Genomic DNA, 13,137 nt, shown 5'->3' on the forward strand with positions numbered 1-13,137 from the left:
ACAGTGAAAATTGGGGAGCAAATGGAGGCCATTTAACGTTATGGTTGATTTCTTCAGGGGCTTGTCCAGTTCTCTTTACAGTCGATGCTACTACCGCAGTATGCATCAGATTATAAAATAAATCAATTTAATGAAATACTGTGTAGAATTATATTTTGAAGTACTGTACTGTTTGGTATTGCATGGGTAGTTCTGGGGCAAACTTTTTTCATCAACTCAGGAGCTCCTGAATTGGGATGAAAGCATAATATTTTAATATTTAGGGGTATCCACTGTCAATAGACTTGCAAAGTAAACATTCCATTTTCATCTAATTGATTCACTTTATTGCTGGTAAAATGGAACCAATCACAATAGAGCTAGACGATATGCCCTTAAAATCAAGTTCTGCAAGCCTTCCGAAATGCAGTTTCCAATGAAAGATACCCACATGACAAGCACTGGTTCAAATTTGTCCTGAACCCACGACAAATAATCTAATTAACTAATGGCATTGTAGTGTAGTATAGGCCTATTATAAATAATGTGGTCACTATTTTGTAGATTTTTATCTATTATGGGGGTTTTGAAGGGTTTCACCACCTTGTCAAACAAGGGACTCTTTGGGTGAATTTCAATAGGCTCTCCTTCCGTTTTCTTCTGAACCAACAGAATGTCAAGAAAGCCTGCAGCTTCACCTGGCGCTGTCTGGTGTGTGGCTTACAGAACTTGGCTGGCTCGCATTCCATGCCGCTGTCACCTGTGGCTGTAGTGTTGGCACATCGTGCGTGATCGACCTGTCAACCGTCTCATTGAGTCTTCAGTCAATTGTTTTTAATGTAGAGTTGTTACTTTTTTTTGTGTATATTCCACATGCATTTTTGTCACATTTGTGAGTTATGACAGTAAAGCTATTTAGATTAAGTTCTTTTACAAGATATTGTAATTTCCTGAATCTTAGCCAATTAAAATGTGTATTGAAGGTTTGGGCTTTTTTATTACTTTTTTTTTACTACTTCTGAATGTGCTTGTCCAAGCCTATATTATCTAGCACTTGCTATAACTATACTATTATACTATACTATACTTGCTATATAAATACTAGAAAGTGAACTGTATGAAAAAAAATAGTTGCATAAGTATACCTCCTGATTCATAAGTAATGAGAACTCCTCCAGACTATTAGTGGACAATTAACCAAATATAATAAAAAATTACAATGAATACAAGGTGACCCCCTTATATCTAAATATCTTTTAAAATATCTTTTTTTTTCCTGAATAAAAAGAGATTGTAGCTATACATACTGTATTTTTTCCCCAGAACATCATATTAAAAAGAAACTAGGTTTTGCGGCGGTCTCTTTTTACCCCGGAAAAAAAACAAATCAAGAAATGACACCAATGCAAATTTGCCACCTCCCCCCCCCCCCCCCATCTTTTTTGGAGGGCGTGGTTGAGTCACCCTTTTTATGGGCTGTTGCAAAAAATTGGCTACAAAATGAATTATTGACCGTGAGTTTTTGATCCACCCATATTATGGTTATTAGGCAATCATTTCAAAGCCTTTTCCAGTACCCTATTAACTATAACAGAACTCACCTGGAAATAATATTTTCAATGGACATTATAGAATCGAGCAAAAGATATATTGTGGTTGCAAAAGTGTGCACACCCTCTTATAATTGGAGCTGTTGCTGCATTCAGTATAAACCAGGGTTCACTAAATCCGGACCTCGGTGCCACTTTTCCTGTCGTGTTTTCCATGTCTCCCTCCTCCAACACACCTGAATCAAAATAATCAGGATCATTATCAGGCTTCTGGAGAGGTTGCTGATGACATAATCTTTTGATTCAGGTGTGTTAGGTGAGAGAGACGTGGAAAACACGACAGGAAAAGTGGCACCAAGGTCCGGATTTAGTGAACCCTGGTATAAACCAATCATATTCATCTTCACGAACTTCATGAACCCATTGTGTCTCCTCCACTTTCTCTCCCTGTATTAACATCTGGATAACCTTTGCTCAAAGCTCAAGGCCATAGCTTGGAATTCCTAAGAAAAATGGACTGTTGCACAGATAACCTAAATAAGAAACACTCATTTGCTTTGCTAACAACGCAAACTGATAAACTCGTAGTAAAATATGACTTATTCCTTTGTACAAATGGCCAAAGATGGATAAAGTAACTAAGCCAACTTTATCTTCTGCCATTTAGTGGAAGCTTTTAGTGTTCAGTTTGTACTGTTTACCTAATATGTCGCTGTGACTGATTGATGAACATGTTCAAATGTAACTTCATATTGATCATCTTTAATAAAAACATTTATAAATGAATGTCTACTAACTGCCTATCAATACATTGTCATCTTTGACTGAGATTGATTGATTTAATGGGGGAGACAACATCAAAAAACAAACACGAATTCCAAGTGGACTTTTCAATTAAAGACATTGAGAGAATATAGGATAACGTGTTTTGTACAGGTTTTCATCCGATAAATTAAGATAAACAAAAACGTATTTTTTAATAGTATCAATATTTTTTTTTATGAATGAATAAATTTCAATTCATCAATATGGGGGGAAATTGGGATTGAATACAACAAATACTATGGACAGCAGTTGTTATGGGCAATAACTTTCCCATATTTGATTGAGTCCCATTAATGAGAATAGGACATAGTTCCTGGCCCTCCTCGCTGTCTTTATAAGGAGAAGAGGGCAGAGGTCAAGACGAGCCCATGTTGAAATGTAAAAAGAAACGTAGGCACGTTCCAAGAGTTCAGAGTCCAGCCAACGGACCAACACAGCGCTGGACTATTGAAATCCACACCGCGGCGAAAAAAAGTTACAGTAGAGACGAGCGTCATGTCTCCGCTTCAGCTGTCCGTCTTCTGGCGTTTGTCACTCGCCTTCTTCTTCAAACCATTCCTCTTCTTTCTCGACATTTTCACGGTTGCCGTGGTTGAGGAGATCTGTTCCCGTGGCAACGCCACAAGCAACGTGGGAACGCTGACACGGAACCAATCAGAGGTCGAGGACCTTGCAAGTAAAGAATCTGATTGGATGACTCAAAACGTTGACCGAGATGTGAGTAACTCATTAAAACATACTTTAAGTTATTGTTAAAAAGTGAGACCAAGTCCTGATTATGGTTTTACATTCATTTTAATTTTCCTTGTTTGTGTTTAGATTATTTCAGTGGATTAGACAATGATGTCCTAAATTGCTAATGATTGACATTAGCTAGCACACATTATCCTGGTCATCACATAACATGACTGACACACTGTTTTGACTAGAATTAACAAAAATATATTTAGCATTCAAACTACCCATTTCTAGTGGGAATGGGGAGTTTGAATGCTAAACAATGAAAATACTAGATAATGATTTAAAAAAGCACATTAAAAAACGTAGGCCTACCTAAGGAAATTTTCAGAACCAAACAATACTGAAGAGATAAATATAAATGTATTTACTTTATAAGTTAAATACACCTAAAATGTACAGAATTAATATAATGTTCTGAGGCTCAATTAAAAAAAAAAAAAAAAAAAAATTACCACTAGAAGTCAGCAAATCACAATTTAAGAACGACTTTCCAGTCATTCATTCATTCATCTTCCATACTGCCTATCTTCACAAGGGTCGCCGGCGGGCTAGGGCCTATGCCAACTAACAATGGGCAGGAAGCGGTGTATACAACCTGAACTGGTCACCAGCCAATCGCACACGGGCACACGTAGACAAACAACCACTCACAATCACACTTATGGAGAATTTAGTGTTCAATTTGCGTAATTAGCGGGGGAGAGTGCAAACAGGAAGGCCGGAGCCCGAGAGTGAACCCTTGTGCCGCAACAATTTCTGTAACTGCGTTCTCATACGGAGGACAAAATTTGGGCTGATTATTAAAAACCTTTTTTTATTTTTTTCATATCATGGCTTACTTTTCTCTGGTGAGTGGCTACAATTCCGTGACGCTTCATTTATTTGTTTATAAAACATTAGGTATCTCACTTGCATAAATTATATTAAACTTTTATGTGATGTTTGAAAAGAATTAACACAATATGCGCAACAGAAAATATTGCTTTTATGCACACATAGCACCAGTGTTGTTAATCTTACTTTAAGAGTACAGTAATTAGTTACAAATTACTTCAGCGAAAAGGTAACCTCAATGTAAGAGTAATTCGTTATTCGGCAAAGTAACTGACGTTACGTTTCATGTTCTACACATTACATGAGCCATTCTATATCATCTTTCGTATCAAATATGTTTAAAATTAAGTGATTGAATTAAACTGAGCTGTCTTTTTATTAAAAAAAAACAACAACAACAAAAAACAGGTCACACATTTTACATTTTTTTTCCATTTTACCTATCCAAAACATCCAAACATCCAAACATCCAAATGCTGGGAGAAAAAGCCTTGTTTTTCTTATATGTTACTGAACCCATACCGAACCGTGACCTCCACACCGAGGTACGTACTAAACCGTGACTTGTGTGTACCGTAACACTATTATACTTTTCAATATGCAGGTGAGGCTCTAAATCTCTTCCCTCTCCTATCATTGCTCTAGTTGTTTTGATTAAAACAAACAAACAAACAAACAAACACTACGTTTATGGATACGTCATTCAAGAAAAGTTTAGGGCAAGTGCCTAATTCATACAAAATACAAAACAAAAACAAGTTATTATTATATTGTAGCATCTACAAGGACAACGCCCACTTGGTGATGATAATGCATACGCAACAGGAAAACAGTCCATTATTTTCTATTAATTGCACCCACCTGAACTGTGTGTAAAAAAAAAAAGTTGCCTGAGTTTTCAATGACGCTCGCCACGCTAATTGTTAATGCTAGCAAGAACCTGAATGTTATGCTAACGCTCCGAGCCGCCTAGCATCGCGCCTAGCAACAGCATCACAACTCCCTTACCTCCTCCCCACTCCGGCTCTACTCTGTCGCGCGACATTCACTCAAATTGTAGTAACTCCACATCCTCAGTAAAGGTAATGGCGTTGCTTACCAATGTATCGAAAATTGTTGTATCGCTATATCGTCAGATCATCGTTATCGTGAGCTTTGTATCATAAATTGTATCGTATCGTTAGGTACCAAGAGGTTCCCACTCCTAGTATGGATATGCATAAATTTCAAATTAAATACAGTAAAAAAAATAAAATAAATAAATTGAAAAACGTGTACTGCGCTACAAAACTCATATACTGGAATCCACAGATAAAGTTCCCCCATCAGTCAAATGAAAAACAGGTTGTGTTCACAATTGCTCATTCATTCCCTCTTTGTTGATAACTATACAATGCCTTCGGATAGGAATGACATAATTTGTTTTGCTTAGACTTGCGAGCACAGACTTTAGACACGTGAGTGTGCTTATACCGGACATGAACTCATGCAGCTAGACTTGCCCCAAATAAGCAAGAGTTTAGCAAATAATGAACAATTACTGTTTGATGCCACTCCCATTTGAAGTTAACTATCAAATTAAACATAAAATAAAGCACATCCCACATTGTGTATGGATTTCAAACACCTAAAAGCTCTGCCATGAGTCTGTTAAACTAGTTACTGATATTATGGAAAATGCCATTGACAGAGGTGGGTAAAGTAGCCAAAAATTGTACTCAAGTAAGAGTAGCGATACTTCAAAAATAATATTACTCAAGTAAAAGTAGTCATCCCAAAAAATGGACTCAAGTACAAGTAAAAAAAGTATTTGGTGAAAAAAAATACTCAAATAATTAGTAACATTATGAGTAACTGCTTACAAAGTTGGATTTTTTTAAAAACTGGGATTTATTTTCTCTGCACAAAGTTATCTATATGAACTTTTATTATAATGTACTGTAACATATTATATAACCACCATCGTTCATCTAAAGAAGATGAGTGCTCTCTAGTGGAGAAAATAGTTCCTAGTTTGAATATTTTGATAATGAAGAGTTCCTTCATAAATTCCTATTATGAAATTGAAAGGATCATATATCGGGTTTTCTGTGGTCAATCGTTGCCAAATTAAAACAGAAAGAGGTTTAAATCCACGCTTTCGAGTCATGTTGAGGGCAGCACTCTAGGTCAAATGCTTCATTTTTTACGGGGCTTTAAAGACACCACATGATTGACCAGGCCGCCGTGATCATAGAACGGCAAGCTTGAGTCTGATTGGTATAATAGAGTCATGTGATTATTGTTGCCGCGTCTCATTAGTGAAACTGGTAATGCTACCGGTGGTGTCACTGGCAAAAAAAGTAATATCTAATACTGTATGTAGAATAAAAAGGGAAAATGTAATGACTAGTGTAGCCCAAAGTAGCCGAGTAAGAGTGTTTCTTCTTCACAAATCAAGTAAAAAGTATGGCTTAGTAAAGCTACTCTTAGTTCATTTTTCTCAAAAAGTTACTCGATGTAAATGAGTAAATGTAACGCATTACTACCCACCTCTGGCCATTGGCATGCTAAGTGTTATCAAAGTTGTGGCATGTATTCTTTGTCAACTACCAATTACTGTAAGGTACAAGGACAAGAGATTCAATTGAGAAGTCCAATGAAGTGCCCTAGAAAGTGGATCAATACTCGCTTACCGACAGGAATACCATCACTAGTACTAAAGGAGCCAGTAGAATGGGAAAAATCAGAGCCATAAAGAAACCAACGGGAATTTCTGTCAAGATGTTGCTGTTGAGCTTATATGAAGTTCCTATATCAAGCATGGAGGTGTCCCTCCTCCACAAAAAATCTAAAAAAGAACAACAACAACAAAGCAAATATTGACATGTCACTTTCTTTGCATGTCAGTCAGTGTGTAGCTGGACTCCATGGTTGTACTACGGCCAATCTGTCTACATGGTGGGTCTGCTGCTTGGATCTCTGGTGGGCGGAGCTCTGTCTGACAGGTACAATTACGGTCAAGTTGGCTTGTCACATCCTGCACACTAGAGGCAGAGGTATACATGTTTTGAAAAAGATTGGTAAAAGCAGACGGCTAGTCGAAAAAAAGAGGGTAAAATGGCAGGAAGCGGTAAACTTGTTGTTACGGTGTCGGATTACGTGTCGCATCAGCAAGTGACTCAGATGATGTTTAGCAGTAATGATACATTAATGACAGGGAGAAATGGTTTTATTTGACATTTTAAATTGTGTTACAGGTTATTGTATATAAATCTGAGACAGTACTAATTGATGCAGTTTTACCTATTCTGTATGTGAATTTAAATCACCCATGGAGAAGTGCATGTACTTTGGACAGAGCTGGTGAAAATGCATAATTGGTTTGCCAAATGCAAAGAGTCCACAAAAGAATATAAACTGACAATACTTTAACAGTATGCAATACTATTATAATTGCTTTTTTTGTTTTTTTAATTAAAAATATATTTAGAATCCATTATGTTATTTCCGGCGGGTCTGGAACAGATTAATTGCATTCCATTTATTTTCACATGAGGGCAGATGATTTACGAGTGTTTTGAGATACGAGCATTGTCCACTACTGTACAAATACTGTACTTGTTTTCAAACATTAAGAAGTTGTCGGAAAAACACCATCTACTTAAAAATCGTTAGAGTAAATTGGTAGTTGCTGAATGTTATGAAGTTTGGTAATCTCATTTAGCAGGTTTTTGTGGAGTTTTGTACCAGTGTGTCATGTTTTTGTGTCATAGCATGAAACCTGATTATTCTGTATTCACGTGTGCAGGTACGGGAAGTGTCCGGTGCTGCTGGTATGTGTGCACATTCAGGCTCTGTGTGGTCTGGTGCCAACTGTTCTCCCTCAGCCGGTCTTGTTCCTCATTGTTCGCTGTGTGACGGGCATTTGCTGCAGCTGTATCAGCAATTGCTCCTTCAGTCTTGGTAAAAAAAATTAAATAAAAAAATTAAACAGAATAAGTATATGAATGACTTGACAACCATTATATAACTACAATTTTCCCATTTTTTGAATGCATTAGATTTTGAAAACTTAGGTTTAACTTAACATTAAGAATTTTTTAGACTTTAAATGTACTTACAGTAAGCATACATTTTCCAGCATTAAATGTACAGAAAATCCATAAAATGGACTCAAAATACAGTACCGATATGTAATTTCAAAACACTCCATACATTGCATCATTCATTGCCATTGACAGCAATGGACGTCAAATCCATTTCAATTAGGATGACTGACATTGAACTATCATGTTTGAACCTGTACAAAAACAAAAAAGAATGATCGTGTTTCAATGCCATTGATGGTGACAGACATTCAATACTTTTGGACTGACAGCCCTCTATTCCAAATGGTTTGACCGTCTATTAACGTCAAGGGCAGCCAATTGGTTAATTTATGAAATGGCATTAAAGCTGTCAGAAACGTAGAAAAGGTTTGGATGTGTTTCCTTAGTTTGTGTGTTTTTAGTGTTAATATGCTAAAGTTACTGTGTAGCCAATTTAAAAGCAATTTTTATTGCAATGCTGGTTTGTCTATCACTATCAATGGAAGCCATTGAGTTACAGTAGTACAGTAGGCATAAGTGTTATCCATAAGTATGCCTACTTTAAATGTCAACTATGCACTAAAATATAGGGAAATTAAAACTTTATATGAAAGTAATGTAGAATATGATTAAAAAATACATGTAAAAGCCAAAAATGCATAAGTTTAAATGCAATTGCACTAATAGTAAATACAATTTAACAGTATAGTACTGAGCAAATGTTTTTGCACAATTTGAGCGTTTAATTGATGATCTGCACTTTTTTTTGTAGATATTTGACTATATTATCATGGGAAGTTAGTCACTCTAAGCGAATCCCTTCCCACGCACATCAAAACCTTTAAAGATAAGTTCTAAATGCATCTTAGTGCAAAAAAAAAAAAAAAAAAAAAAAAAGCATCACAAAAAAGTCCACAATGTAGCAGGACCACGACACTGTGGGGGATTACTGTGGTTCAAAATTAAAATAAATGTATAGCACAAAAAAAACAAAGTATAAGAACAAGGCTCCCTTTTAGTGGCAATCGATGCACCTAGCATTTGATGAAGGCAAAATCCTCTGCTTGGGCCTTGCAGCTGTGGAGTGGACCACGCCCTCCTTCCGTCGCTGGCCAACAGTCTTTTTGGGCTTCTGCTTCAGTCTTGGTACAATGGGCAGCGCTCTGCTAGCCTGCCTAAGTCCCAGCTGGATTCAGCTTCACCTGACTCTTGCTCTGCCCCAGTTCATCTGCCTGCCACTCTACCGGTATGTCCTCACCTGTCCATGTGTCTGTATGCTGCCCATCCTCCTGCAGTGTCTATCTGTCCAACTGTTCGATCACTCGTCCTTAGGCATTTTACTTTTTGTCGTCACAGTTCGATTCCAGAATCACCCAGCTGGTTAGCGTTAATGGGGAAATCTGATGTTCTACACCGCTACTGTAATGGAAGTATGGCAGACAAGCAGTGTGTGGACATTGTAAGTGGTACACACACACTCATATTCACATCGCATTAACACCAACTTTCTGAGTAACGTTTGTGTGTGTGTGTAGCTTCTGGGGTCTAAGAAGTTGGAAAACCAGAAATGCACTGGGGATCAGAAATACCTACCACCAAGTGACCTTTACCCGTTCAGGCACCCAACTGTCCTTCTGCGGCTGTCAATCATGAGCTATTTGGGGTAAGAAATTGTATCCAAACAGTGAACCACCACTTTGATGGTTTTTGTTAAAATGACTTACTATGGAGTGTGAATGACTATCTTCCAGCCACAAATATTTAACTTCAACAATATTAGAATTATTAGTTTTGTGATAGTATACTCATGTGATGATTGTCTAAGTGCTATATTGCAGATCTGTCATTGGTCGATGCTGAATAAAGTTCTGATCTATGTTGTGATTGGTCAGTGCCGCAACTGCCCTGACATACTTTGGCATCTGTATGAACATTGGCTCCTTTGGCGTAAACGTCTACTCCGCCCAGTTCTTCTCCGGTCTGTCAGAGGCACCCTGTTTGCTCATCCCACTGGTCCGCATGAATCGGCGTCCAATCAGCATGCTGACTCTCTTCTTGAGTGGCACTGCCTGCTTTCTGTCCTTGCTGCTGTCAAGATACCAATGTGAGACTTCCACAAATATGAGCGAATGTGCAATCTCTGCATTATTGAACACGTTTTATGAGTGGCATCAGGTTACCCATCTTGTGGCACTACACACAACTTTGGCTGTTCTTTGTGTTCCTAGCATCAATGACCAAAAATATTTTTTGCCAAAACTAGAGGAGATATCACAGCATGCCTTCACTGATTGACTAATACATGGTCTACATGTACAAATGATGTACAGATAAAGTGTTGTACAGGTGTCCAGCAGGCAAAAGTGTGATTGTGATCGCTTCGGTTCTGCAGGTGACTCAATGCTGGTGATGAGCTTGGCACTGGTGGGCAAATTCTGCATCCTGGTTAATATCTTCATCTTGGCTCTGTACAACATTGAGCTGTTTCCAACAGTGGTCAGGTGACAAGTGGTGGCTTAACCACTTCTGGTTTACCTTTTAAGGCTGCTAGCTTGTTTTAATGTCCTGTGTATTTTACATGCAGGCAGCGTTGCATTTCACTGGTCAACTTGTGTTTCCGGCTCGGCTGTCTAGTCAGCACTCTATTCCCGCCCGATGCTGAAGGATCCATCTCATTGGCTGCCATGCTCATCTACAGCAGTGGGCCAATCATAGGCTGCGGATTCTGTCTATTGCTTCCAGAGACCAGCGGCAAACCGCTCCCTGACACTGTGGAAGACTGTGACAGGCTGAAGGGATAAGGTTTGCAAACACTAGAGTACACAAAATTCTCATTTGGACAGCTATGTCAGAAGGGTCATGAACCAAAGCCCAAGACAACCAAGTATCTGTTTGTACATGAACAATTGAAGGCTTGGCTCCTCAGTGCAGTAGTAACTGTTCTTCCAAGTGGATAAATAATTTTGCACCGTATGCATGTGGTGCTGCACTGTTTGTGTTCAAGTAATGGTTGAGGCATAAAAACAAGTGTTTCCCATTGTATACCAGCATTTAGATGAGGCTATCTGGTTGTTTTACCTATATGTTTAATCCACTTTAGTTCAATGGTAAGAGTAGCAATTAATAGCCTGAAGCATTTTCTTAATGAATACAGTGGGGCAAATAAGTATTTAGTCAACCACTAATTGTGCAAGTTCTCCCACTTGAAAATATTAGAGAGGCCTGTAATTATCAACATGGGTAAACTTCAACCATGAGAGACAATGTGAGAAAAAAAAAAAACAAAAAAAAACAGAAAATCACATTGTTTGATTTTTAAATAATTTATTTGCAAATCATGGTGGAAAATAAGTATTTGGTCAATACCAAAAGTTCATCAATACTTTGTTATGTACCCTTTGTTGGCAATAACGGAGGCCAAACGTTTTCTGTAACTCTTCAAAAGCTTTTCACACACTGTTGCTGGTATTTTGGCCCATTCCTCTATGCAGATCTCCTCTAGAGCACTGATGTTTTGGAGCTGTCGTCGGGCAACACGGACTTTCAACTCCCTCCTCATCACGTGGCGTCAAAATGATAACAAGAACGGGGAGCAAAAATCCCAGAACCATATGGGGGGACCTAGTGAATGATCTGCAGAGAGCTGGGACCACAGTAACAAAGGCTACCATCAGTAACACAATGCGCCGCCAGGGACTCAAATCCTGCACTGCCAGACGTGTCCCCCTGCTGAAGAAAAGTACACGTCCAGGCCCGTCTGCGGTTCGCTAGAGAGCATTTGGATGATCCAGAAGAGGCATGGGAGAATGTGTTATGGTCAGTTGAAACCAAAATAGAACTTTTTGGTAGAAACACAGGTTCTCTTGTTTGGAGAAAACGAATACTGAATTGCACCATACCCACTGTGAAGCATGGGGGTCGAAACATCATGCTTTGGGGCTGTTTTTCTGCAAAGGGACCAGGACGACTGATCTGTGTAAAGGAAAGAATGAATGGGGCCATGTATGAAGAGATATTGTGTGAAAATCTCCTTCCATCAGCAAGGGCATTGAAGATGAGACGTGGCTGGGTCTTTCAGCATAACAATGATCCCAAACACACAGCCAGGGCAGCAAAGGAGTGGCTTCGTAAGAAGCATTTCAAGGTCCTGGAGTGGCCTAGCCAGTCTCCAGGTCTCAACCTCATGGAAAATCTGCAGAGGGAGTTGAAAGTCCATGTTGCCCAACGACAGTCCCAAAACATCACTGCTCTAGAGGAGATCTGCATGGAGGAATGGGCCAAAATACCAGCAACTGTGTGTGAAAAGCTTGTACAGAGTTACAGAAAACGTTTGGCCTCCGTTATTGCCAACAAAGGGTACATAACAAAGTATTGAGATGAACTTTTGGTATTGACTAAATACTTATTTTCCACCATGATTTGCAAATAAATTCTTTAAAAATCAAACTATAATTTTCTGGGTTTTTTTCCACATTCTGTCTCTCATGGTTGAGGTTTAACCGTGTTGACAATTACAGGCCTCTCTAATATTTTCAAGTGGGAGAACTTGCACAATTAGTGGTTGACTAAATACTTATTTGCCCCACTGTATGCCTTTTTTTCTTAGCAAACTGCTGCTTGTTAAATGAGTCATCTGTCACAAAAGGCTGGAAGCATAGACTTAGCATCCAAGGTTTTCATCGTGTTAATAATTTACTTCATCTGTGGTATCCAAGCACCATCTTGGAAATATTTAGCACCGTTAAATTAATGTTTTCCTTTCCTCAAGCTTTTGTTGTCATACTAAACAAATTCAGTTTATGTTCTGTCTCAACAGAAATACAACTTGCTGTTCTTTAAGGAAGATAGCCCCCCGGCAGAGCCGGAAAAGTGAGGATTTGCTAAATTGACACACTGCTTTCGGAAACTAGCTCTACTCTGCACATCAGCAGGAATCAATTTAAAAGTTGGATTAAAAAAAAAAAAAATCTGGCAAAACTCAAACTATAAAATCAATATTTTACATGTTACGAGTCTTGACATTTATTGTCTTTCCAGGAAGCTGCAAACCTAAATGGCTGTGGAAGGCACTGCAGAGTGAAGACAGCTCCTTGGCAGTATGGATCAGCCTTTTCAAAGATTTTTTTCTATTTTTGTAT

At 38.4% G+C, this 13,137-nt stretch overlaps 1 protein-coding gene across 3 annotated transcripts; it reads left to right on the forward strand.

The window, feature by feature from the left end:
• The first annotated feature begins 2,774 nt into the window (after nucleotides 1-2,774).
• si:dkey-190l8.2 lies at nucleotides 2,775-13,102 on the forward strand. 3 transcript variants are annotated; one of them, XR_009062529.1, is made up of 11 exons: nucleotides 2,775-3,071; nucleotides 6,819-6,916; nucleotides 7,720-7,874; nucleotides 9,077-9,245; nucleotides 9,356-9,458; nucleotides 9,535-9,662; nucleotides 9,892-10,103; nucleotides 10,392-10,500; nucleotides 10,584-10,801; nucleotides 12,816-12,868; nucleotides 13,037-13,102. XR_009062529.1 is itself a non-coding variant. In XM_057829831.1 (9 exons), exons 1-9 carry the CDS (start codon nucleotides 2,850-2,852, stop codon nucleotides 10,798-10,800), a joined length of 1,413 nt encoding a protein of 470 aa, XP_057685814.1. In that variant the 5' UTR covers nucleotides 2,775-2,849; the 3' UTR covers nucleotides 10,801-10,947. The 3 variants fall into 3 exon arrangements, 2 of the variants coding, with proteins under 2 accessions (XP_057685814.1, XP_057685815.1); XM_057829831.1 differs by lacking the exons at nucleotides 12,816-12,868; nucleotides 13,037-13,102 and having other exon boundaries at nucleotides 10,584-10,947; XM_057829832.1 differs by lacking the exons at nucleotides 12,816-12,868; nucleotides 13,037-13,102 and having other exon boundaries at nucleotides 10,392-10,495; nucleotides 10,584-10,795.
• The last annotated feature ends 35 nt before the right edge of the window (nucleotides 13,103-13,137 follow it).

Source organism: Corythoichthys intestinalis, chromosome 2 (genome assembly GCF_030265065.1).
Source record: "Corythoichthys intestinalis isolate RoL2023-P3 chromosome 2, ASM3026506v1, whole genome shotgun sequence".
Classification (NCBI taxonomy): domain Eukaryota; kingdom Metazoa; phylum Chordata; class Actinopteri; order Syngnathiformes; family Syngnathidae; genus Corythoichthys; species Corythoichthys intestinalis.

Excerpts from the sequence above, each read along its gene's own strand:
- si:dkey-190l8.2 (XM_057829831.1), top strand. The coding sequence starts at position 2,850 with ATGTCTCCGCTTCAGCTGTCCGTCTTCTGGCGTTTGTCACTCGCCTTC. Across the intron at positions 6,917-7,719 it reads GGCGGAGCTCTGTCTGACAG|GTACGGGAAGTGTCCGGTGC; the intron begins GTACAATTACGG and ends TCACGTGTGCAG. Across the intron at positions 10,104-10,391 it reads GCTGCTGTCAAGATACCAAT|GTGACTCAATGCTGGTGATG; the intron begins GTGAGACTTCCA and ends TCGGTTCTGCAG.